Raw genomic sequence first — 26,430 nt, 5'->3', positions numbered from 1 at the left:
ATGCAATAGTCAAAAAGTTTTGAACAAGAGAGAACTATTGCAATCACAGAATTGTGGGAATACTAAAAGGTACATCAGGGGTACATAATGAGGTGAGAAAATAACACCGCTTGGTGGCGCTTTCCACAAGGACAAATCCTCATGCATAATCTCTCGCAAACTTCAAAATTACGTATCATTCGAACTTAATACATGTAATAAGTGAATGTTCCGTGAATACATTCAATTTCAATTATTTTACGACTATGGCCAATTCTTTTGAGAGTGATTTTTTTCATGCTGAATCACAATATGCTTTGATATTTGTGTAATCACGTGCCAGCGATAGCGTAAAAAACGAACGAGTCTCATTCAATAGAAAGCAGACGCATGAGGACGCTAGATACTTAGGATAAAAAGATGGCGACGAATTCAAGCTGGAACAGTAATCACTCCGTAGAAATGGACGGAGAAGTGGGAAGTGACGCCCCAAAAAACAAATGGGTGAAACTCAATGTCGGAGGGCAAATTTTTCTTACGACAAGAACAACGCTGTGTAGAGACCCTAAATCTTTCCTATGCAGACTGTGCCAAGAAGACCCCGACCTGAACTCGGATAAGGTGAGTTTGTGAAAGAGGCCAGTCAATTTTATTAGTACACGGTAACATTTAAAATGATAACGTTAACTTTATGTCAAAAGAAAGCCGACTGATCAAAGGATATGAAAACAGATGTGCAGTCGTTTCATATGGCATGATATACATGTAACCCTGGCGTGAAAGTTAAATATATGACGATGTTCAGTTAAGAGCACGAAATAGTACGTTGACGTTGTCGTTCACCGAGCAGACTAAGAACAAGCAGCAGACATGCTCACTTTTGTTTACATATGTATTGTGCTAAAAATAGAAAATTCTGTCGATGCTAAAAACGGATACACATCCTTACTCGAAGAAGTCGTGAAAACCCATTTCAGTGATGAAACATTATTTTGTTTGAAAATGTGTAGTTTTGGTAGTTATGACACATAGCTGTCATTGCTTCGAAATCAGATGACAAGGATAGTTTGAAACATGGTACAACCCATCACCCATTTACATTTAAAACAACCCGAAAATGTCACTTTTTATCATATTGTTTATGTTGATTCTACTTTCGAACCTACATTTTTAATGGACCACAGACAGGCAATAATTATTCATGCAAGACTTGCTACAAAAAGTTAGTTTTCTAGAATCTATTGTTTCTCAGTACAATTTATATATCAGGGTGTTACACACGTAAATTTGCAATTAAAACTATAATATAGTCCAAATAGAAAATCTGTGCCATTTTCATATAGAATGATATGTTTATGATAGATTTTTAGAACCATTGCAATGGGGGGGGGGGGGCACTATTGTACATGGTGGGTACATTTTGATATTTATGTATATTAAATACACCATACATTTGCAGAGATAGTAGTTACTGTACGTGAAAAAGACTGGGTTATCCAAGTAGACTTTTTTCATCTACCTATTGCTCTTTAACAAAAGCACAATAAGGAATGTACAGATATAAAAAGAATGGTCTATTTTTGTACTATTTGTTTTGAATGAAACTTTCACAATCTCATTCATTTGTAATATTCTAAACTGTAATGATTCTGTCAAGAAACCGGAACAAAACATAATCCGATGAACGAACTGAATAAAGTACAGTAGTACGGTGCTAAAATCAATCTAAGATTTATTGATTGGATGCACTTTTAAAAAGGGCTTCAAATTGAGTTAGCCTTTTTTCACTCAATGAATCGTCATTCTGTTGACAAAACAATATGGACAAGTCTTATTATAGACAGAATTAGATGTTTATAATACAAAATGTACATCTTCTCAAACTTTTGCTCCTGTTTGAATTCCCGCGAAGCATTTATGCAATGTCAAAAATGTTTTTCTTTGTGTGTGTGTGTGTGTGTGTGTGTGTATGTATGTGTGTGTGTGTTCTCATAATGCTCAATGATAGCTTCATGTGTTCACCTCAGTTTAGTGTACAGTACCAAAGGAATGGTAAAATCATTATTGAAAAAAAAAAAAACTTTTTATTTTGTATACAAAACCAGATTTATTTTGTATATGAAGAAGAAACAGTCTGAATTCTGGCAAACAACAACACACTCAGGAATTGTCATACTTTATTTAAAAATACTGTGTTATAGGAAATATAAAATGAGAGGATCAGAAAATAAATTATTGATAAAGAATGAAGTAGTGTGTAACAATAACTAATGAAAAAAGGGATCAAGGTTGAACTATTGTGCTGACTTACCATTATCTAGTGTATATATAAGGGCTATTATCCAGTTTCAATTTATATACATTGTGTCATTTCAGAATGTTAATTTGTATGCACATGCAAAGTTTGATAAGATGAGAACGCAAGTCAGGAAAACTGTACTCACCTGATAATATCCAGGGATAAGAGGATGGGTTGAAAAGAAAATTTTACATACCTGTAACATTGGTATGTGGGGGGTGGGGGTGGGGGTAGACAAATACACCTGCTATTGATGGAGAAGGGATAATCAGAAACCGGGATGAAATGAAAACTTGTAAGGCATGTAGAAATTTGCAGGGGAGAGGAATTTCAAAAATACTTCTGATATTGATGAGGAATGGAGGGATAAGGAAAAAATAAACCTGAGAACATTGATAGAGAAGGAAGGTGGGATTTGAGATGGGGGGGTGGGGGTGGGGTGTTTGAGATTCAAGGAAAAACGTACACACCTGTTAGCATTCACATTGAGGTGAAAAGAGGGGGTGATATGAGAGGAAAAACATACATACCTGTTAGGAAGTGAGAGAAGAGTTGAGACTAAAGGAAAAATATACACACCTACATGTACATGTGTGTGTTGTGTATTAGCATGGGGGGGGGGGTGAGATGGAGTTGAGATTAGAGGAAAAACGTACACACATGTTAGCAGTGGTGAGGAGGTGAGAGGAGCGATACTAGAGGAAAAAAACATGCTCACCTGTTAGCATTGTCACAATTTGGTGGGGGGGGGGGTGATGAGACGAGCGGAAAAAACTCACACGAGTTAGCGTTGGCAGGGAGATTAGCAGAGGGCAATAGGATGTCACATGGTTATATTAGTAACGGAGAAGGGAAGCTGAAATGAAATGAAAAACTCACACATCTGCTAACATTTATAGGAAAAATAGGAAACAAGACTTTGATACATTGAATATTTGTATTACATAGTTGAATACATATTATGATACATGTACATGACGTATATAGACCATCTGTCACAGGGCTCCGATATGTACCTTTCTCTTTTTTACCAATCATACACGTACCTACCACTATAAAATGTTTTACTCATGAATAGAATGCTAATATCTGAGTCACATAAACATGGCAATCTGGTCATTGAGGGGAGGGGAGAGGAGAGGGGGATTACACTCCTGAATATGAGTACATATATATGCTGTCAAGTCAAAATTCCAACAGTAGTAAGAACTACTTCTGACAATGTAATGACAATGTAACTCTGGTTGTAAATATAATGAAAGCAAATGTTCCACATTCTGTTAGTTCAGCTTGTACATATCCATATTGCATTGGGTAAATTCTCAAGGGCTCAGAGTTACATTTTGTTGTTGTAATTTTTTTCTTTGGTAACACTAATAGTGGGTTACCAATTTCAGAAAGTGGTAGCCCAAGGATGGTGGCCAGTAGTCCCATATTCCTGGACATAAAAAAGAGTTCCTCTATTGGAAATATGTGTGTTATTTATTATACTTTCATGTCTGTAAATCTTCCATCCTTGTCTTGGTGAATATGTTTATCATTATATGCTATTCTTCTACTTTAACTACAATACAATACTTTAACTACAATGCAATACTTTAACCACAATGCAGTATTTTAACCACAATGCAATACTTTAACCACAATGCAGTATTTTAACCACAGTGCAATACTTTAACCACAATGCAGTATTTTAAACCACAGTGCAACACTTTAACCATAATGCAATACTTTAACCACAATGCAGTACTTTAACCACAATGCAATACTTTAACCACAATACTTTAACCACAATGCAATACTTTAACCACAATACTTTAACCACAATGTAATACTTTATAATACAGTATTTTAACCACAATGCAATACTTTAACCACAATGGAATACTTTAACTACAATACTTTACAATGCAAGACTTTAACCACAATATAATACTTACAATAATTTAGCTACAATACAATACTTAACTACAATACAATGTAATACATATAATACAATACAATACTTTAACTACAGTACAATACAATACTTTAACTACAATACAACTACAATGCAATACTTTAACTACAATGCAATACTACTTGGTAAGTTACTACAATGTACTGATATACTACAAAAGTACAACATTGACTTAATTCAATGTTTAATGGTCAAGCATCTAACATAATTTATTGGCTGTCAAATTGATAAAATTAAACAGCTTGCCCAATTTTCTGGAAACCTTTGGAATGATTTTTCAGTAAAAATGGTTATTCATAACTTTATGTAGTATATGATATATGGCTGTTTGAAGTTGAACCACTTACCTGTATAAACATTATTATAGTATTGTGTAATTTACTTACAGGATGCCATAGTAAGAAACACACTAAACAGTCATTTAAATAGCCTCTCTTTCTATACATTTGAAGCTCGTAAACTTTCCAAATCTGTCAAGAGCCACTTTTGTACATGTAGTAGAATGGTTTCATCATCATCTTCTAATGAGGAAGATAAGTGTTGTAAGTGGTCGTCATTTACAGTTTTTGTGAATGGATTTACCAGACAGATGATTTTTACAGTGAGTCAGTCTTTGAATTGTCCAGTTCCTGTCAGACCTACTAACTAGAATGTCCTTCTATTTCCATGTTTCCACTATCATATTTAGCTCTGACCACCATGTGTATCGGCATAGACTTTATTAGTTAAAGTGGCCATATGGATGAGGATTTGGTATTTATTTTTGGATTTTACGTTACGTTGCAAAAAGCTTTTCCACAAAAAGGTATAAAAAGTTTGTTATTGTACGTACAATGACGAACATTTTATATATTTAGTAGTCTTATTGAGTTACAAACACTGACTTAGTCAATGGTGTTTCATATTGATTTTTCAAGTAAGAAGCCATGATAAAATTGTTTTATAACTTAAAATTCCAAAATAAATACCCAATCTTTATCCATACACTTTAACATAGAGATATGATAAAACAAATACGTAGTAGTGCATGGTCTTAGATGTGAATTGTACCACATATAGACACATACATGTATCTTTTAATCTCAGAGAGATTTATGTACATATTTCAAAATTAATATCTATAGTGTCGGGGACTGACAAAACTGAAAAACAAGTGTTGTCCGTAGGACTCCAACAAAATGATGAAGGTTGTGGTATTTTAAGAATACAGGAACACGTTAATAAACTGCTTGTTCAATACTATATCCCCATGCAAATTGAAGATGAGGTCCATTGTTATTCAAGCTTGCCCATTTTTGGTACTGAAAATGTCCCTTGATGTATTTCAACAGTAACTTATAAATGTATAAATTTAAGCAATTAAAGATACATGTAATGTATGTTTCCCTATAAAGGGTCTACCCTAGGATGGATGGTATGTACCAGTAGGTATAAGTATGTAATATTGGATTTTGTCTGTAAAGCCTGTGTATTAGCAGTAGGGCTGACAGATGGTATTTACATTGCTCTTGGTATTAGAGAGATGAACGTGTATCAACCTACAGTACAATGTATGCCTGTAGACAGGCTAAACAACACCATTGCCCCACCCCAACAGGAACCCCACCCTGAATTAAAATACCTCACCACACCACAGTTCTCATTACCCCCAAATAAGACCTTTAACATAGAACTCGGCTTTAACATTGACTAGGAAAAAATGGGATTATACCTGTTTTTACACTCCATGCAGTTTTCCCATTACATGGTCCAAAGGATAATTTTGTGCCAAACTTTTATGGGACATTGTTCATTGTTCAAAAAGTGACGAATTACAATATAGTTTGATAAGCATACCTGTTATGGTAAGCAACCGATGAATTTATTCAGTCATTTTTAATTACTTGACCCAGTCCAAAACCATTGATGTCAACATATCAGTTTTGAATACTAGCATATACATACATATGAAATAAAGTAATTTAAGAATAAAAAACCAACAAACTGAGGTATGTGGTATCACAAGTAATCACGCTGTGTTTATTTTGCACTTCAGACCCTGGGGGTTCTTGACTTTTTTTATGTTTGATTAACCTGCATTTGTACATATTTATAGACTTCAGCAATGTGATGGTGTCATTTTGTGGTTGTTGTGGCCATCTCATTTGGCTACTATATTTGTAGGTGATAATATTCTGTTATCCAGGTAGATAGCTACATGTACATATACTCTAGATACATAGTCTTGTCCCCACCTAAATCGATTTGAGACTGATTCGAACTGAATTGGTACACATCGGTTTAAAACCAGTTTCTGTTCACCCCACAAGAAAACTAAGCAATGGATTTGAATCAATAAACCAGTTTTTCAAACTGATATACTTTGAGTTACTTCAAAACCAGACCCCTCAGGTAGCCTGGAATCCATGTGGATGAGTGTTTTAAATTTTGCTGTTGTTGGGAAAGCAAAATTTAAAATCCCCAAGGGCCATCCGCATGGATTCCAGGCTACCCCTGAAGTGGTTTCAAACCGATTGAACTAAACTGGCTCGAAACCAATTTAGTGCATGTGCATGGAATCCAGGCAATGTATGTGGGGAGAAGAGAACAGATGTGAGTACAGGACTTCTTTTAAACAAATATTAAAGGGTACTTGTACAATTCGGCAACTACTGAGCAACATGTTCACTACATTTACTGTTCAAATAATATTACACAGAAACAAAACATTACATGTGTATTTACCTTTCTTTTTTAATGAACTTGAATAAGATTTCTACAAATTCTGATATTCATTGTGGTACGGTTACCTTGTACTAGCAGGATCACATTTATTGTATGTGAATCATAGGGGTCCCATAGTTGTTAGAAATCGTTTAATACTGTCCAGTTTCCAACAATTTCAGTTTTGATCCATACTGCTGGCACCTGAACTTTAAAATCATAATTGACACAAACTCGCATGAGTGAATATTGTGATTCATGTGAAGCCAGTTGCTAAAACTTTAGTAAGTTCTTTATTTATGTGTGTCATGTTGGTCAAACGGTATATAGAGTGGCCAGCTCAGAATCTTGCAAGTCATTTGCTTGCACCTCACCACTACCATTTGTTTCTGAATGGTTAAAGTCCTGTAGGCAAGATTTGAACTACCACTATGCCCTGATCAACCTACAAATGTAGTGGGGACCTGGTAAGACAGAAGGCAACTTTTAATCCCATTTATCTTACTGGTGGCAGGGACTGTACATGTACTGTATGTACCCCAAGGAGTTGTGGAAGTAATAGCCATTGTTCTGTTGCTGTTATGGGTCTATGCCAGGGGTAACAATAGTGTACATCTGCACATACATTTGTAAATTGTAAAGAATTAATAGCTACATGTACATGTACATCTATCTATCTATCTATCTATCTATCTATCTACATTGTATCTGGTCTGTTTTTGTGTGTGATTGACTTGAACACCCTTGTTTTATAGTTAAGTCTAGGATGAGTCGTGACAAAACCCATATGTCACAAGTATTTTCCAACTGAATGAAGAACAAATAATGAAGGATAATAGTACCTGCGCAGGCTTAATTTCTGTAAAAATAATGAGAAAAAATGGCAACTGAGAACATTTTGACTCATATTTTGAACACATCAGGAGCAATATAATAGATACATGACTTAGAACACCCAGGTAGTAAATCAGAAATGTTGAATTTTCTTCTCTATCAAACTTGTACAACTTTGCTTATGTATGGTATAGGAAGTGTCTTAGACAGTGATATTACCTCAAATTCAATCACAATTTAAAATAAAAGAAACCATATACGAAAACCACATCAAATGAAAACTTATGAACAGTAATATCCTGTAGGATGGTACAGGTATATCAAAAAGAAAGATCAATTGTACACTATGAAGTGCTTCATGTATAATGACATATGGGGTATTATTTTTCTGACCTTTCACAGCTGTGGATATACCTTATATGTATACGGATTCATTTCTGACAATTTTTGCTATCTAAAGAAGCAGACAAAAAAATAACATTCAAATTGACAAACTTGAGAATGTGTGAACGTATCACAAAATATAATGTCAGGATTATCAAAATAGACATCCTGTTTTGACTTGGAATTCCAAAGGTTTCACTCGCTGCTACAACTTAAGCTAACCGATATTTTCAATTTTGTTTGAAAGTGCTATTTTTTTTGTGAATCTTTTACATTGTTTAAAAGGTGGTTAGTTTTTGTCATTCACTGATAAATGTGTGGTAGGAATCAAGATATCATCATGAACAGCTTCAGTAATATTAACTGAGCTATTTATACTAAATATCTGTGTAATGTTTATGTTCTGTATGGGAACATCAAAGCCCTCATTGTCCTGGCTGAAATTTGGTGAGGATATTTCTAGGGATGTGTAAATGAAGAATTATTCATGACACAATGATTCCACCCAGTGATATATTGCAATCCTGTAATGGATAAGCGTCATCAGGTATAAGTACTATCACAAAATAAATTTGAAATGCACCTGAAATATTCTAGTTTCTACCTCAAAAGACTATACATGTATTGTAGCACTAGCTGGCCAAAAATTTTGATTTTGGTAAAGATTGTAGACACTGTTAATAAGCTGGTATACCATGTCAACATTGACCAATGTATCATTTACAGAGATAGCATTACTTAAAATTAAGATGTTAGCAAGCACACCTGCTTTAAATTTCAATACATGTATAATTAAAAGTGTGTTGCTTGAAAATTACAACTAAGGGATATTGTCATGTTTATTTCAGTAAATCTATAGTAGATTTTTACTCCATCAGTATACTCAAGTCAGTATACAATTGAGAGGACAGGTGTTGTGAAATGTACAGTGAAATGTCTTCAGGCAAAGTGCACCGTTTCACATTAGTACTCTAATTTTAGAACTCCGCTTGTGGGTCGTCAGTTCGTATGGTGTCTAGTAGCACAACTATGAAGGTACGAAAACATCACTGCCTTCTTTCTTCTCCCATTGTGATATTGTAATTATCAGGTGTATAAGTATAACACAATAGAACTCTTCAATACTACTTTACTAGATAAGTTTTATTAAACCTGCGTCATGTTGGGGTATAGATGAGAGCTTGTAGCTGACAAAAATCGACCATGTGTTTCTACATATTTTTTATCATTTTACTAGCTACTTATAGTAATACTCCATTACTAGTTTATGTGTGTCACTGTATTTCCACCCACTTTTTAGATCTGCCACATACACATACTCTAAAAATTAACTACACGTATATGTACAGTCCTATTTGTTCATGTACATACATGTACAAATATATCATTGTATGTGACATGCATTGCCAAAAAAAATGTGGTCAGTTCCTGTTTAATATAAATCAAACTTTTAATAAGCAATTTTGAAATATGTCTTAACTATAAAAAATACACAGGATGTTACCGTATTAAAAATCCCTTATCATATATTTTCACATATCAAATCAAAAGAAAGAGGTATTAGAAGGAATGAGATATGTTCCAATTGCAATACACATTCATAAACTTTAGAAAATTCAAATGAAATTATAATCTACCTTTTTTATTGTCAACTAGGTAACACATGTATATGGACTTTTGGTTTAAGTATGTCTGTCTCTGTCTGTCTGTCTGTCTGTCTGTCTCTGTCTGTCTGTCTGCCTCTGTCTGTCTGTCTGTCTGTCTGTCTGTCTGCATCTGTCTGTCTGTCTGTCTGCCTGCCTCTGTCTGTCTGTACATCTGCCTGCCTGCCAGCCTTCATACCTGTCTGTTAGACTGTCAGCTTGCTTGTCTGTCTGTCTGTCTGTCTGTCTGTCTGTCTGTCTGTCTGTCTGTCTGTCTGTCTGTCTGTCTGTCTGTCTGTCTGTCTTTCTCTGACTTTGTGTGTGTGTGAATGTATGCGAGTTTGTGTCTGTGTGTTGACTGGTTAAGTCAACAATTTTATGGCCAGCATGGGCATGAATTCAAATGAAAGATTGAAAGTGGAAACATTTTGAATATGAAGCAAAACAAATTAAAATTTGATCAACGTACGTACACTGGGTCAGATAGATAACAAATTATAATGTATAAAATCAATCTGATTAATATTGATTCACAAAACACTGTATACATGTACTCTCATTTATAAGATAGTAATGTTGTATAATGATGATAATTCCTAGAAGTACATTTATAGATATGAAGTATGCCAACTCTCATTGTTGAAAACCAAAACATTAATAATTCCACGGTATACTGTCGGTAAGATTAAAGATTTATCTATAGTTACACAATTCAATTTATAATGAGTCATCATGAAATGACATCTGTGTAAATGAGTTTACGTAATAGATGCATGGAGTATAATTTAATCAACCAAGTGTTACATTTGTAGTTTTACATTGATCAGGCTGTAAAGTGTACATACATATTTCATGTGATGGTAGGAATAAATGACAATTTAATTCAATTATACATGTATGTATGTATGTAATGATAGTAATGGAATTGTGTGCTCATTACATTTCTTACTACTCTGTCTTTAAATACTGAGTTTGCTCAGTGTTTTTTTTTTTGTTGAGGGCTGGGAATCCCAGTAACAGAGAGGGGGGCAAATCTGGTAAAACTGGAATAGTTTCCCCATATATTATACCAATTTTGGTGTGGAACCCCAATAAAATGACAGGGGCACTCAGGTAGATTTTACCGACTTACCACTGTTGCTATAGTTATGATATTTTGATATAAGCTATTGGGTGGACTTAGTTTCACATTAGAGTGCCATTTCTAATGACTTCAGTGATCTTGGCAGTATATGTTTTCGGAGACAGGCAGGTGATTAGATTAGCACAACCTTGGCACATCTAGCACCCACTTGTGTAATCTACCACATTGAACAACAACGATATTTTTAGTTTGTGTCTATCTTAGTAAACTGAGACCTTGATTGCCAGAGTAGTCTTTGCTAACTTTATAACTTTCATACCAAAGTCTTTAGGAAGTCTACTTTTGTGTACAAATACATTTTTTCTGTAGATCGATTAGTCTATTTTTGCTTTTTCCAAAGAGAATTATGTTGTACTGATTGTGGGTGATGAATTGCTAGAAACAATTAGAATAATCTAATTAATAAAATGCACAAGCCAAGTTGAACAAAAAAGTATGGAATATATACTCTTGTCATTCTACATTACGACAGTGTGTGTCTGTGTCATGACAACGCGTGTCTACATCACTGGTCCTGCTGTGTTCGAAATATGACTCAAAACGTTCAAAATTGCCATTACTTTCCCCAATTTTTCTTTGATATTACTGGCACTGGTATAATTATGTTATCCTCCAATATTTTTCTTCATTCAGTCAGAAAATACTCATGACCTAAAGGTTGTCACTACGAGTTGCTAGAAGAGTAGTGACAAAGACCCCTTAGGTCTCTCGTATTTTCCTTGGCTGAATGAAGAAAAATATTGGAGACTAACATCTAAATATTAATTCATCACAGCTTCTCACACTTTGCAGGTGATTTGGTTTGGTCTATATATCATATATACATGTACGACTTTGTTAATTGCTTTCTTTTTACTGATTGTAACATTATGAAAGATAAGAATAGAAAACAATGCAAATGTAAACAAGAAACATACAAATATATGCAAGGGACACACAAATATATGGAAGAAACTTGCAAATATATACTAGAATCATGCAAATATATGCAAGAAATGCTACAAATATATGCAAGGAATACACAAATATATACCAGGAACACACAAATATATGCAAGAAATGCATACATGTACAAATATTTTAGCATGATACTCACAAATATAAATAACGTATACTAGAATCATGCCAATATATTCAAGAAATGCTAAAAATATATGCAGGAAATGCATACATATATATGCAAGGAACACATAATTGTATGCTAGGAACACAAATGTAAGCAAGAAATGCTACAAATATTTGCAAGGAATACCCAAATATATATGCAAGAAACATACAAACATATGCACGGCACACACATATATATGCAAGAAACACACAAACATGTGCCAGGCACACACAAATATATGCAAGAAACATACAAACACACCAAACATAAAATGTATACATGTACATGTACATACAAATAAGTGACTTTAAATTAAAGGGTCATGTCAGGTAATAGGATCACCAATAGTTAAGATTTGGAGGAGAAAAACAGTTGTCTGCCACAACTATAGAAAACGTTGGTCCTGAATAAATGAATGATTCTAGATAATCCTTAATAATTCCATACAATGTATGACTCCCTTGATAAGATGGCACTAATATAAGAACCTAGCATTGAATCTTGGGCCATTAAGACTAAATTGACTCAATACAGTGTAGTCTCTTGTACATGCAGCTTGACTGTACAGTTAGATTTCAATACTTCCAATCAAACGTAGTCAAGCTTTAACTTATATACAAATTGCTAATTACATTGGACAATTTTATCTAATATTCTTCTTTTGTAAATTCACCTCTGACAGGTTAAGTGAGAACCAGCACTAGTAGGAAAGCCCACACTCTACTCTACTAGTATCTGTGTCACCATACCTATTTGAGACTCATACAAATTTAATTTAGCAGGTATTCAGCTGTTGGGAAATGACATCATTGTAACCAGGATGTAACTAAACTGGTGTAAGGCCCACTGTAATTACAGGACTTTCTTACCTATATGTGCATGTCGTAGTATTGTGATAGTTTGTACATGACAGTTTGACAGTTTAGACATGACCCTAGAAAAGGTACCAGTGTAAGGTCCTTCATATAAATTACATGAGTTTCTACTATAATATGTGTGTGTGTGTGTGTGTGTGTGTGTGTGTGTGTGTGTGTGCAACTGTGTGACTATTTATATACATGTGTGTGTGTGTGTGTGTGTGTGTGTGTGTGTGTGTGTGTGTGTGTGTGTGTGTGTGTGTGTGTTGAAGGGATGGTATACTATAGGTATGAGTGTATGTATAATAGGAGTATGGGGTGTGGATAGATATGTACATGTGTGTATATGTGAGCATCTATATATATTGAATACTGGTGTGGGTGGATACATGTACATTAGTGTTTGTGATGATGTACACCTCATCCATTTTTCTGTGAAATGATTCATCGATACATGATCACATGCTATTGCCCATTTTGCACGGCTCAACATGTGGTGTCATAATGGTCGAATGGTTAGCTTGGCCATCTCAAAATCCACAAGTTGCCAGATAGTGCATTGCTGCTACTAATTGTTTCTGAATAGACAGAGGTCACATTAACATGTTATTTGTGCGTATTTGATGCCATATTTGACACTGGGGACTCAATATTGTGGATGTATGCATCACTTGGGACGCGTCATATACAGAGGACAAATGGGGCTTTCTGTTAGCAAATGTACTCTTATCATTGCTTTGAAAAATAAGCCAGTTATTGACGGTTCTGCTTTGTAACTGTTGTCTAAATCTGTCGGTGTGAGCTGTGATAATTTGAATATGACCCAACGTATGCAAAACGTATTAATAGTTTCATGTGCCCCATGGCTATCTCTTGATAGACCTTGTCAAGATTTGAACTATGATGGTGTCCCAGTCGACCGAGCTGTATAAATAGGGACCTGGTAGGATGGAGGATACTACGTGGATGATTTAATACTATGTACAGAGGCTGCAGTGCAATTGATTGTATGCTCTCCAGGAAGTTGAAGTTACATAGGGCTCATGTGCTATTATAGGTCTGTGCTCCTCTGTGTGTGTGTGTGTGTGTGTGTGTGTGTGTGTGTGTGTGTGTGTGTGTGTGTGTGTGCGCGTGTGTGTGTGTGTGTGTGTGTGTGTGTGTGTGTGTGTGAGACTGACACTCTTTTCTCACATGTACATGTATGCATGCATATGTGTTTGCATCCCAATAGAAATTACAAACGTCAACAAATTTCCATCTAGGTCAAGTAAAGTGTACGTATACTATGGATATTTATCATCATTTCCATATTATTTATAAGTGTACTACTAAAGCCATTGGCATTGTATGTCATAGCCTACATTGTTAGTTGTAATCCTGGGCTATTATTAAGGCTGTCTGTTTAGTCAAAGATTAATAGTTTCCTGTCATTCCTACACAGCCATGTATCTACAAAAAGCCAGTATTTCATTAGAGTGGCCACTCATCTATCATAGTTCTTCTATTGTATATGTTACATTAGCAAACTAATTTCATAAGCTTATACTTATAAGATAAAAATTAATCAGAGTTTAGTGAAAAGTTAGAATGCACACAGTCTCCATGTATGTGTCTGCAGGCAGTGTTTGCAGTGTCTCACAATGCCGATGTTCCCCCCCATTTCAGGATAACCACAGTATTTTCTTTTCTTTTTTTTTCTGCAAGTGAAGTTTTATTCTTGTATATTATTCCATATGTATCGGAGATTACTGGCACTGATGCACGCGCATACTAGTGGTAGTTTCACGGCAGTGCAATACCGAAAACATTATTGCGTTATTGACTCGATCAATTTAGTGATCATCAATAAGATGTCATTTTGGTCAAGTTACAGATAACACATGTATCTTTCATTCGCTTTTTGATTTGTCATGTTGTTGCTTGGCAACAAACGCTGCTATCTTACAATGCTATCTATGCATCTGTTCATATCTAGGTTGGTACAATCTTTTATATAAAGCACAGCTGAATGTCATTACTACCAGGACCATGTTAATCAGTCCTATCAGTGGTTATCATAGTTTCAATCTATAGCTTTCAAAGCCAACCATGGAATGAATTAAAATGAACTTTATTCTGCCATAAAAGGATGAAAAAGAACAATACAAATGTTTAAGAAGTGAAAAATGTGAATAACAAATACTACCAAACTTGAAAGACTATAGAATTTTAATTAGGTGGTATGATGGTTTTTTTTTATTTCTAACTATTCTGTTGTGAATTACATGTACATAAAACAAATTACAGACACTGTCAGCATGCAAACATATAAAATGATACATTGTATCTCACTGTGAACATAAATCAACATTACTGTCTGATGAAACAAGGATTCAAATGCAGAACTGTTGATTTTGTGTTCAGAGTGATATAAAAATGTAACTTTTCATATGTTTGTGCACTAACACTAACAAGGCCTGGGATTTGTTTGTGTAATTGTAATTCATTGCTAAAAACATAGGAAATGTAAAAAACAACAACATGAAATTGAAATTCTGTAGTCTTTCTGGTTTGGTAGTACATGTAATTTTGATGAGAACCATAGATATATACAGTTATACCATAATTAAAGTTAGTAAATTTAGTTCAGAACTCATCAAAATCCATGATCCAAACCAGTCTAACTTCTAAAACAAATAAAATGTACCAGTTGCATGACAAGAAATATAAACATTTTATTGATATGTGATTTTTATGTACATTTCAAAATATAGTAAAATGATTATGACAATAAAATGTCTGACATTGAACAAATATTTGACTGAAATGTCATGTCACTGTTATAATACAATTGATGTTCTAGGTCTTAATGGCCAAAGGTTGTGACTGGCAGTATGTAAATCATGATTTCACATTGAGCCTGTCTTCCATAAAACTTTAGCGTGACTACTGTATATAGATGAGATCACAGAGTTAATGTTACATGCCACAACATGATCGTCTTGTGTTAGTGCACACACAGTCCCTGTATGACACAGTTCCTCTATCAAACTTCAAAGTCCCTCTATCTGTGATAGAGGGACTGTGGTGCACACAATGAAACAGAATTTGATGATATACAGTGCAGTGTATCTGATAACATTGTTAGTACAAAGTTGACCTTTGTCCTAACTCCAATAAACCATGTACATACATGTATATTATTTTGTAGTTACAGTATATTACATGTACTGATGTAGGTCATGTATATATACATCATGAGTTTTTGACAAATGTAGGTGGTCACTCAAGCCGGGGCAGATGCATGACCACCCAATCCTTGAGCGTAAATACCAATATTACCTGCCAGTCTCAATGTTATCTTTCCACTATTTCAATATACAAACATATCTAAGATAGTTGTGAAGCTTTGCCCAGGGCTCTGAGGGGGTAATATACATGTACATGTATAAGAAAAAGTACCTCTGAATCATCAAAATTGTAACTTTTCTCAAGGTACATGTGCTTTGGCAATCTGACAATATAAAAATCATTATTACAAAAAAGCAATATATGTTCCGTCACACGTGTAAATGTTTGCTCAGATATTACAGCCCTAATATGGGGTTACAACCACAGACATTAGACCATTGATGAACGGAACTTGTTAAAAACAGGGAACGTAAACAAATGAATTGGATTAATAACACTTGGCACAGCATGTTGGAACATCAGATAAGAGACTTGTATTACATTTCATGGTTTGATAAGAACACTTTTATGGCCTCCTTGCATGTACATGAATTACCTGGGAAGTTTAAATTTGTTTGTGAATGTGTACTGTTGTGTAAAGAGGCCGTACAACTCTTCTTATCAAATGATGAAATGTAGTATAGGTCTCTATACTTCAACATACTGTGACAAGCGTTACCAATCCAATTCATTTGTTTACTTTCCTTGTAACAGGTTCCATTCATCAACAGTCTGATGTCAGCGGTTGTAACACCTTCAGATCAGAAGGTTATCTCTCCTTGCATTAGGAAGATTACCATCAAACATCCATATTTGTGTAGTAATAACTAATATACAATTTTGGGGCTTTATCATTATGTAATGTAATTACTACTAAGTGAGTGTTTATGTGATGGGTAAATGTATATTGATTTCTGTAAATGTAATGTTTACTTGGTTCGATAACCATTTGGCATAAGAGCACTTTTCATCAATTCAATTTATGATGAGGTACCATACTAGTACTATTTGTATTGCACATGGACAAAAAAAGCTTGGTTACCATCTTGATGTTCCTGTCTGAAGCAATGGCAAAATAAGAAGTAGATATTGAATGAGACATGTAAGAATGCATCCACTAATGCATCATCTAATATATGTAAATATACTGAATTTCCTACAAATGAAATGTCTTGTTTTTCTCATTTTGTTGTAACAGGATGAAAATGGTGCTTACTTGATAGACCGAGATCCAACATATTTTGGTCCAGTTCTTAATTATCTAAGGCATGGAAAACTTGTAATAAACAAAGATTTAGCAGAAGAAGGTGGGTAGACTTTGTGATTTACATTGTATGTTTTGTTTTGTTCTAGAGTCAGTGTTGTGATATAGAGAAGTGTTATCTTTGTGCTAGGGTATACCTTACCATATATCAATATGGAAGTGTTATCTTTGTGCTAGGTTATTATATTGCCATATATGGAAGTACTATACATTACCATATATGGAAGTGTTATCTTTGTGCTAGGTTATTATATTGCCATATATGGAAGTACTAGTGCTATCTTTGTACTGGGGTGTACATTATCATAATACAGAAGTTCTGTCTTTGTGCTAGGGTATGCATCTGAATTGCCATATATGGAAGTTTTATATTTGCACTAGGTTATATATTACCATATATGGAAGTACTAGTGTTATCTTTGCACTAGGGTGCACATTACCATAAAATAATTTGTGCTATAGGGTACATGTATAAATTACCATGCTCTTTCATATATTGGAAGTGTTATCTTTACATGTACATAGTTAGGATCTATATTGTCTAGAATATATTGATGTGTTATTGTTGTGATAGGATGTTGTCTGATTAAGACCAGTGTTCTCCCCAGATAGATTGCAAGGATGGTGACTAATTTGCATATTAATTTACATATAAAGAACATGGTAATTTGCATAGTTGTTTGCATAGTGTGTCAGCATGTGAATATGCATGTCTTGAACACAGGAACAAACTCTGACATGTTTATTTTAACACACACACACATGTACATTGGGGATCAGCTATTTCTCTTCATGTGAAAGTATTTCAAAGATTACTAAAGCTCAAAGATGGTAGAACACTTTTGAAGCACGGTAGAAACCTGCCAACCATGGTGGCCTAGATGACAAAGACGGTGTTTGCACCGTGCTTTCTCTATACTGGGTAGAACAGGGAAGACCCTAGTCATCTGACTTGAATATACTCACTGAAGAGTGTACAAAGTAAATTTTCTGTTCTTTGCATGACCTTCTCGTTTCATGTTGTAAACTCATAAAAATCAAATTAATGCTAATCAGAACTTGTCAATCTTGTTGCCAATCCATGTTGTTTTTAAAGCCACTACAGAACAGACAAAATGACTATGAGAGAACCCATGGCCTCAAAATGAATGGTAGGGCATACAGAAGTTAGTTTGATAAGTGACGCAATGTATCATACGGATGTATTTTTCATTGGTTCAGCAGAAAAACATGCTCTCACTTGTGACAATCTTGTAAGGGTGACCCTATTTTCTTTATGTCTCTCATTGCTTTTCCATAGCAACTATAGCTCAGTCAGTCAATTAAAAAAAAAATCATCTTCTTCATGTTTCTCTGCCTCTCTTTTCCTCCTCTCTATCTTCATTTTATTGGATTCCTGGTAACAAGCCCTTTCCCAGCTTCTCTACACAATTGCGTTCGATCAACACTTCAATATGGGACCATACACACAAAAGAACATAACAAGTTGGAGAAAGTGTAACGGTCTGCAGCCAGATTCGTTTGCCATGACTATAATTGACATAGCAGTGTAACAACTATGCCTGAAAATCTTGAGTGGCCTACATTACAAACCCGTAGAAAAGCGGCTAGACTTACGAACATATACAAAATCAGAAAAGGTGAACTGTGTGTCACCGCAGCTAACAATCATCTCTCACCAACTAAGAGTACACGACTCCATCCAGCTAGATATAAACACCTTGATTCAAAAACTGAAATTTTCAAGAACTTGTTTCTCTCCAGAACAATTGTAGACTGGAATGCTCTTCTGTCATCGAATCACCTTCAACATATTCATTCAAGACAAGACTTAGACATCACTTAAATCAGTAGTATTCATATCTTAACCTTTAACCCCCATTGGCGTGATACTCCTAAGGAGGCGCTGCCAATTACTAATCCAGATCCAGATCCAGATCGCCATGTCCTCAGGCCCCCTTACTTGAATAACTTCTGTCGTAAAAGAAATGTTCGGTTCATGAACAAGTGTTGTCACCGCCGCCATGACTGTAGAGATGACATTCCAGACACTTGCTTATTTTTACCTGAAGGCGCTGTTCCACAAAATATGAAGAGTGGGTGAAAATAATTTTTTAAATTTATTTTAATGTCGGAGCTGAAAGTTTGGGTTGGGTGGGTAATGAGAAACAAAACAACAAATAGAGTCACCGTAATCATAGATTAGGCCAAATAAAAAAAGTTGTTTGGTTCCGGTTACTCGACCCCCACCTAGGGTTTTTACATATTCGAGAAAAGTAATAATAAAATCATGAAAATCATGAAGTCTCACAAGAAACAGTTTGTGAGGAAACTGACATAAACTCAAAAAGACAATATAAAACTATTCTTCCAATCTGTAATGGATGTACATCTGATAGGAAGAAATAAACAACACAGAGACCATTTGGAAAACAATGGAAAACCTGAACTAGACACTCACACATGAAAAAAAAAAAATACAACAAAGTAAAATAAAAAATCAACCTACCCCACCTATTTTAAAATTGAATGTAATCGGAACCACACAATTTTTTATTTTTATGCCTTATGAACATTTAACCTTCCTTGCCCAATTGTTCAACTCAATCGTGTTTGCCCTTTTGTTCAACCCAACTTTTAATGGCCCATGAACATTTATCTACTCTACTGACTGGCATCCTGGGTTACCTTTGGGAAATCAACATGTGTCTCTTATAGCCTTCCCTGTACATCCTAACTATTGTGCAAACATATCACAGTAGACAGTAAATATGAGATCAAAAAATACTAGGAGCTATGAACTGCCAGCTTTTCAAACTCTTTAGTTCATATTTGTATTGTCAGAGAGACAAGAATTAGAATGTCACAAGCTGAGTTTAGAAGCTGTTGTACTCGTATGAACTTTGATTAAACTGTTTCTGAAATGACATTAATGTCAATGTATGCATTTGATGACATAAAGTCGATGTATGCATTCGATGACATAAAAACGTTTTCTTGCTCTGTTACCTCAGTTTGTAGCATAACATGGGTTTTCTCTACATTTTAGTGCATGTTTACTACAGGAATGTCATAGAATTATATTATATATTATTGTCAGAATACCATGTTTGAGTTGTGACATTAGCAATTGATGTTTCAGTAAAGTACTGTACAGTTAAGGTAGAATGGGTCTCGGGGACATATTTCTCTAAAAATCAATTCTTTCCGAACTTTGATATATAAAACCTGTTCCTGGTACTTTTTGAAATGATAAAAGAATTTTGGGGTTCATCGTCTTGTTTTCAAGGAAATTATCAACCTTCTATTTTGTCCATAGAGTTCTCACAGTATACAGTGGCTATATGGAATTATCAAACAACTATTTTTTTATATCATTTTTGACCACAGGCTCTATTTCAGAAATTTGTACGTTGACCCCCAGATTTTTCTATTGATTTTAACTGAGAATAGGTTGGACTTTTCTTGAACAAAGTAACAGCAAACGTTTATTTCCGAGAGGTGTATTGGATTTTGATATGCACCACCCCCCCCCCCCCCCCCACTAAAAAAAAAACGAAAAAAACCACGCCAACCTATAAACTGAGTTCATGGCCCTTTAGTAAGAGGTGTCCTAAAATGCAGTAATGATCCAAATTTCATATTATTTGGTGTGAATGTGTAACCATAGTTACTACGACAACATTGGTATTCTAATGAGATGGGCATGTGTCAACCATACAGCTGTACAAAGACTACCATGATAACCTGGATCCATAGCAATTTATACACCCACTTACTAAACTCATAACATTTTATGATACTGCATTCAGAGTAAGAAAGGCAAGCAGCCCCCCCCCCCCCCACACACACACACACCCATGCATTATACTAATACATGTACACATTGTACATATCTACAAATGTACAAATCATGAGTTTATAGCGTGCACCGACAGGTATATACCAATTACCAGTGTATTTGTTCTATACAATACAACATTATACAAATGTTGACTGGCCGTGAGGGCAATAGCATTCGTCTGTTCACCGCGAGGGCCTGTCGATCACCTCAACTTCGCCCTCGGGAAATAGGTTGATGTTGAGGTGATCGACAAGCCCGATGCATGCGCAATGGGCGAGCAATAGTCCACTCGACTTTTCATTCATGGAACTATTACCCTATGGGGCAATAGATCGTCATTTCCCGGGCAACAGTATTCAAATTACGTATACCACGTGACAGGGCATTGACCAATCGCAACACGACTCACGCAGATGATGTCTTATAAAAGTTTATAGTAAACTCTATCCCAATTTAAATTGTAGTAGTTCTGAAATTAAATTTTTTTTATATATATATACAACATGTCGATCTCTACCCATAGCTTTTTGGTTTGTTGTTGTTGTTGCTGGTGTTATTGTTGTTGTTGTTGTTGTTGTTGTTGTTGTTGTTTAAATATATGCAAAGAGTACAGTGCCAGACAGTAGTATTCCATAATGTATCTAGATACAATACATATCTGTATCTTTATGGTCCATTGTGAATACTCATTTAATCAATAAGAATATAAAGACAAAACATAGACAGTACTCAAAAGAACGATATTGTAAAGATAATAAAGAGAATCACATGAAAAATATTATCAATTGACTATATAGTGAGAGTCACAACCAAACAAATTATCATAATATCTTCTGAACACTTTCAGTAGTCTCAGGATTCAACTCCTGGAAGTGTCAGCTATTTTCATCAAGTTTTTTATCTCATTCCAGTCCTAGCAGTGTTTACATATATTAATAAATCATCATGTTCAAGGCACACAGTTATTCCGAAACACTGTATTGAGGAGGCTATTTGCTTTTTAGGTTAAACGAACATCTATAGATATTTAGTGTAGGTTCATTTTTGAAAACTATATAGCATAGATCAGACAGCTCCAACCCACATGATATTCAAACACATCCCACCAGGTCAAATTCTGTCTGACATTGAAGAAATAAATGCTCACATGTTGGTTTTTGAGAAGAAGAAAAACATGAATTAAGTTGGCCGAATAGATAAAAGTACATGATTGTATAGATATGGCATCAACATGATACAGCAGAGATCTATCATGTGAATGGAGTCGATTTCATTATACAAATTATCAAACACAGTGAATTTTCTGGCCTCAAAGCTGCCTATCTTCTATAACATAGAAGAGTTGGATAGTTGGGAAACGTGATAATATCAGATGACATCCCAGCTGTTCAACATGATGCACTGAATACGTTGTTGATAAATTAATGAAACTATTGTGCTGTGGTATCCTCTGTTATAATGATGACAACATATGTGGTATAGTATATGGATTTCAATTCTCCCTTGTCTCCTAATACTGAGAGATTAATATCATACATCATACATATGTAGTGTAAATAGTAGGGCAGTGGTTGATCTTACTAGTAGTAGGGTAGCAGTGGTTCTTTCTAAATGCTAGTAGGACAGTGGCTGGGCCTTCTAGTAGGGCAGCAGTTGATCTTTTAGTAGGGGAGCAGTTTTTCTTTCTAAATGCTAGTAGGACAGTGGCTGGGCCTTCTAGTAGGGCAGCAGTTGATCTTTCTAGTAGGGTGGCAGTTGATCTTTTTAGTAGGGTGGCAGTTGATCTTTCTAGTAGGGTGGCAGTTGATCTTTCTAGTAGGGGAGCAGTTTTTCTTTCTAGTAGGTCGGCAGTGGTTGATCTTTCTGGTAGGGTGTCAGTTGTTCTTTCTAGTAGAGTGGTCGTTCTTTCTAGTAGTGGCAGTTCTTCTTTCTAGTAGGGTAGCAGTTGTTTGTAGTAGGGCAGCAGTGGTTGATCTTTCTCGTAGGGTAGTGGTTGTTTTTTGCAATGTAAATGTATCTTGGTGTCTAAATTACTCATAAACCCTGGAGTGAACAGACATGTTTTGTCATATTTTCATATGCTGGTCTTGTTCAACCAAAGTAGATTTCTCCCTTTCTGTTGCCAAGACTCCCAAACCGTAGCAAAGACACCGACATGATTGTACACTGGGAAAATATCATGAATATGGAAGTATTCTCTTTCAAATTCCGAGAGTCAATGTTATACAAAATATTTGACCTATGACACCATCCTACAAGCTAAGTGTACATGTATCTACATATCGTCTTTGTTGTTTGCAGGCGTCCTAGAAGAAGCAGAGTTCTATAATATTACAGCCCTTATCAAGTTAGTCAAAGAAAGAATAAGAGAAAGAGATGCAAAAAGTTCTCAGGTACATGTAAGTGGAAAGATTTTTTGTCTTCAATTCCCAATTTATGATCAAATGATAGGAAGTTTACAAAGTGATGATGGGATATTGTCTTGTAGAGTAGTTGGTACATGACATCATAATAATATGACAGTGAGAGTAATACTCTGTATGAAACAGATATTCCACAACAGTTTCTCAATGTACAGTTTACATTGTACATATATCAATCATACACGTGTCTAGGTGTCGTTGATTTGTTTCTGTTGATGCAATCAAGTGAAATTACACAACAATGTGGACAACATTTTGTTCATGATAAATTATTTCTGATTTGCATGTATACTCATCCAGAGACTAAGCTATCTGAATTGAACGTGTTGTCCACCAGAACAGTATAATTTAGAGTCAGTATTTCAAGTCAGATAGCCAAGTATACACCCATCTCAAGCCTTAAACTAAGTTAAAGTTACTCACATATATTTGCACACGTGCATGTCAATACAGACACATACACAGGCACCACACTTGCTCAAAAACATACACATACATAATATGCATTAGTGCATGTTAATACAGACACATACACATACATGTATGTGTATGCAGATACCACGCACACTCAAACTCATACACATGCACACTTGTATGTTAATACAGACACACACACACACACACACAAACAGACACATACACAGAAACCACACTCACTCAAACATACACATGGACACATGCATGTTAATAGACACATATGCACACAGACGCAGTCACCACACTCACTCACTCACTCACTCACTCACTCACTCACTCACTCACTCACTCACACACTCAAACACATACACATGCATGTTAATACAGACCATATACATACAAGCACACACATAGTTTACATACAACATGTACACACACACACACACACACACACACACACACACACACACACACACACACACACACACCAACTCACTCACTCACTCACTCACTCACTCACTCACATAGATAAACAGCTAAAGGAAAGAACTAATTGTTAATCATTGACATTTTTTTCAGGCCCCAAGAAAACATGTTTATCGGGTTATACAATGTCATGAAGAAGAAATTACCCAGATGGTTTCAACAATGTCAGATGGATGGAGGTTTGAACAGGTGAGTAATACCAACTCAGATGGTGGCTTAATACACTTCTCATAGTCAAACCTACATTTATGTCTTAATCCACCATATTCATATGTTTTTGTTTGATGTTGTCATCAAGTATTTTTCATTGATTCGTACAACTTCCACAGGTGTAGATGAGAAATTGTGCACCAAGGAAGGAATAGTAGGAATGAACACAAACCATGGTCACTCTGCCATTGTGTTACAAATTTTTCATATTGAAAAGTGATCTACATGTATTGGTTAATATTAGCCTTTCATTTCCAAATCTATCAATTTGAGAGTAATTTGAATGTTTTCAGACAGATGTAGTTTCGGAAGACTTATGCAAATTCACTACATTTTAGGCTCACATGCTGAACTCACAGACACACTCTTGGTGGGTCAGATCAGGTCATGGCTCTAAAGCCAAAGGGATAGAAAGTAGGCCTTTTGAGTATATTGTTATTATTAGTAGCTTCAGTACACTGGTGATGTAGACAGACGCTGTTGTGATGCATAAAATTGATTCTCATCTTTTCAGTTGAACTCATCAATTAGCTTGTTAAGCGTTACTACTAATTTTTAGTCATGTATGGTATATCTAATCATGACAGTCGTCGCCATAACAATAATTTAATTTACTCTGTACCAACAGCTTGTCAATATAGGGTCATCATATAACTATGGCAACGAAGACCAGTCAGAGTTTCTTTGTGTGGTTTCACGGGAACTCAGCAATACAGTCAACGGTACAGAAGCAGAACCAACAGACAGGGCAAAGGTAATCCAATAACTTGATTTCTGTTTCTTGTGCCTGTACTCATATTTGTAATAAAAGGGGCAAGAAAAAACACGATGCAGGTTAATAGCACTGCTGACAGTAGAAACAAGATTCTGGGAAATGCTGACAGTTGTGAAAACAGCAACTCAGGGATGTCTTTAGCTTTATGATTGCTGTGAATACATGTAAATAGCATTTCACAAGGTATCTAATAGCTAAGAAGTAAGAGAAAGTTTATTGAGTAATTGCATTTTTGGATGTAATCATTGATTTCGTCTCTCTCTCTTTTTTTTTACTTTCTGTCACAGGTATTACAACAGAAAGGGTCAAGAATGGGAGAACTTCGAATGTAGCATCTTTATAGTAATGTAGCTTTTTTTAAATGTGTATAGGAAGAAATTCTGATGGCTGAGAGGCTGTCAGCCTTCAGGTGAAATTCAGGACTTTGCCTGTCAATGCAGATTGATTAATGATGTATGTAGTCATTGAATGACATGCCATGCTGCATAGGTCAATGCAGAGAGTAGTCACTGAATGACATGACATACTGCATAGGTAGATGCAGAGTAGTCATTGAATGACATGCCATGCTGCATAGATCAATGCATAGTATAGTCATTGAATGACATGCCATGCTGCATAGGTCAATGCAGAGTATAGTCATTGAATGACATGCCATGCTGCATAGATCAATGCATAGTATTCATTGAATGACATGCCATACTGCATAGATCAATGCAGAGTATAGTCATTGAATGACATGCCATGCTGCATAGATCAATGCATAGTATTCATTGAATGACATGCCATACTGCATAGATCAATGCATAGTATTCATTGAATGACATGCCATACTGCATAGGTAGATGCAGAGTATAGTCATTGAATGACATGCCATGCTGCATAGGTAG

The 26,430-nt window shown here is 35.3% G+C and overlaps 1 protein-coding gene across 1 annotated transcript; it reads left to right on the top strand.

Moving 5' to 3' along the window:
• The first annotated feature begins 399 nt into the window (after positions 1–399).
• Positions 400–25,973, top strand: LOC144435186 (BTB/POZ domain-containing protein KCTD5-like). The gene is made up of 6 exons (XM_078123759.1): positions 400–600; positions 17,320–17,428; positions 23,531–23,628; positions 24,649–24,744; positions 25,394–25,519; positions 25,828–25,973. The coding sequence occupies exons 1-6, from the start codon at positions 400–402 to the stop codon at positions 25,870–25,872; spliced, it is 675 nt and encodes a 224-aa protein (XP_077979885.1). The 3' UTR covers positions 25,873–25,973.
• The last annotated feature ends 457 nt before the right edge of the window (positions 25,974–26,430 follow it).

The sequence above is a fragment of the Glandiceps talaboti genome, chromosome 5 (genome assembly GCF_964340395.1).
Source record: "Glandiceps talaboti chromosome 5, keGlaTala1.1, whole genome shotgun sequence".
Lineage (NCBI taxonomy): Eukaryota > Metazoa > Hemichordata > Enteropneusta > Spengelidae > Glandiceps > Glandiceps talaboti.
The sequence above is the reverse complement of the archived record's forward strand: the minus strand, read 5'-3'. Positions and strand labels throughout refer to the sequence as shown.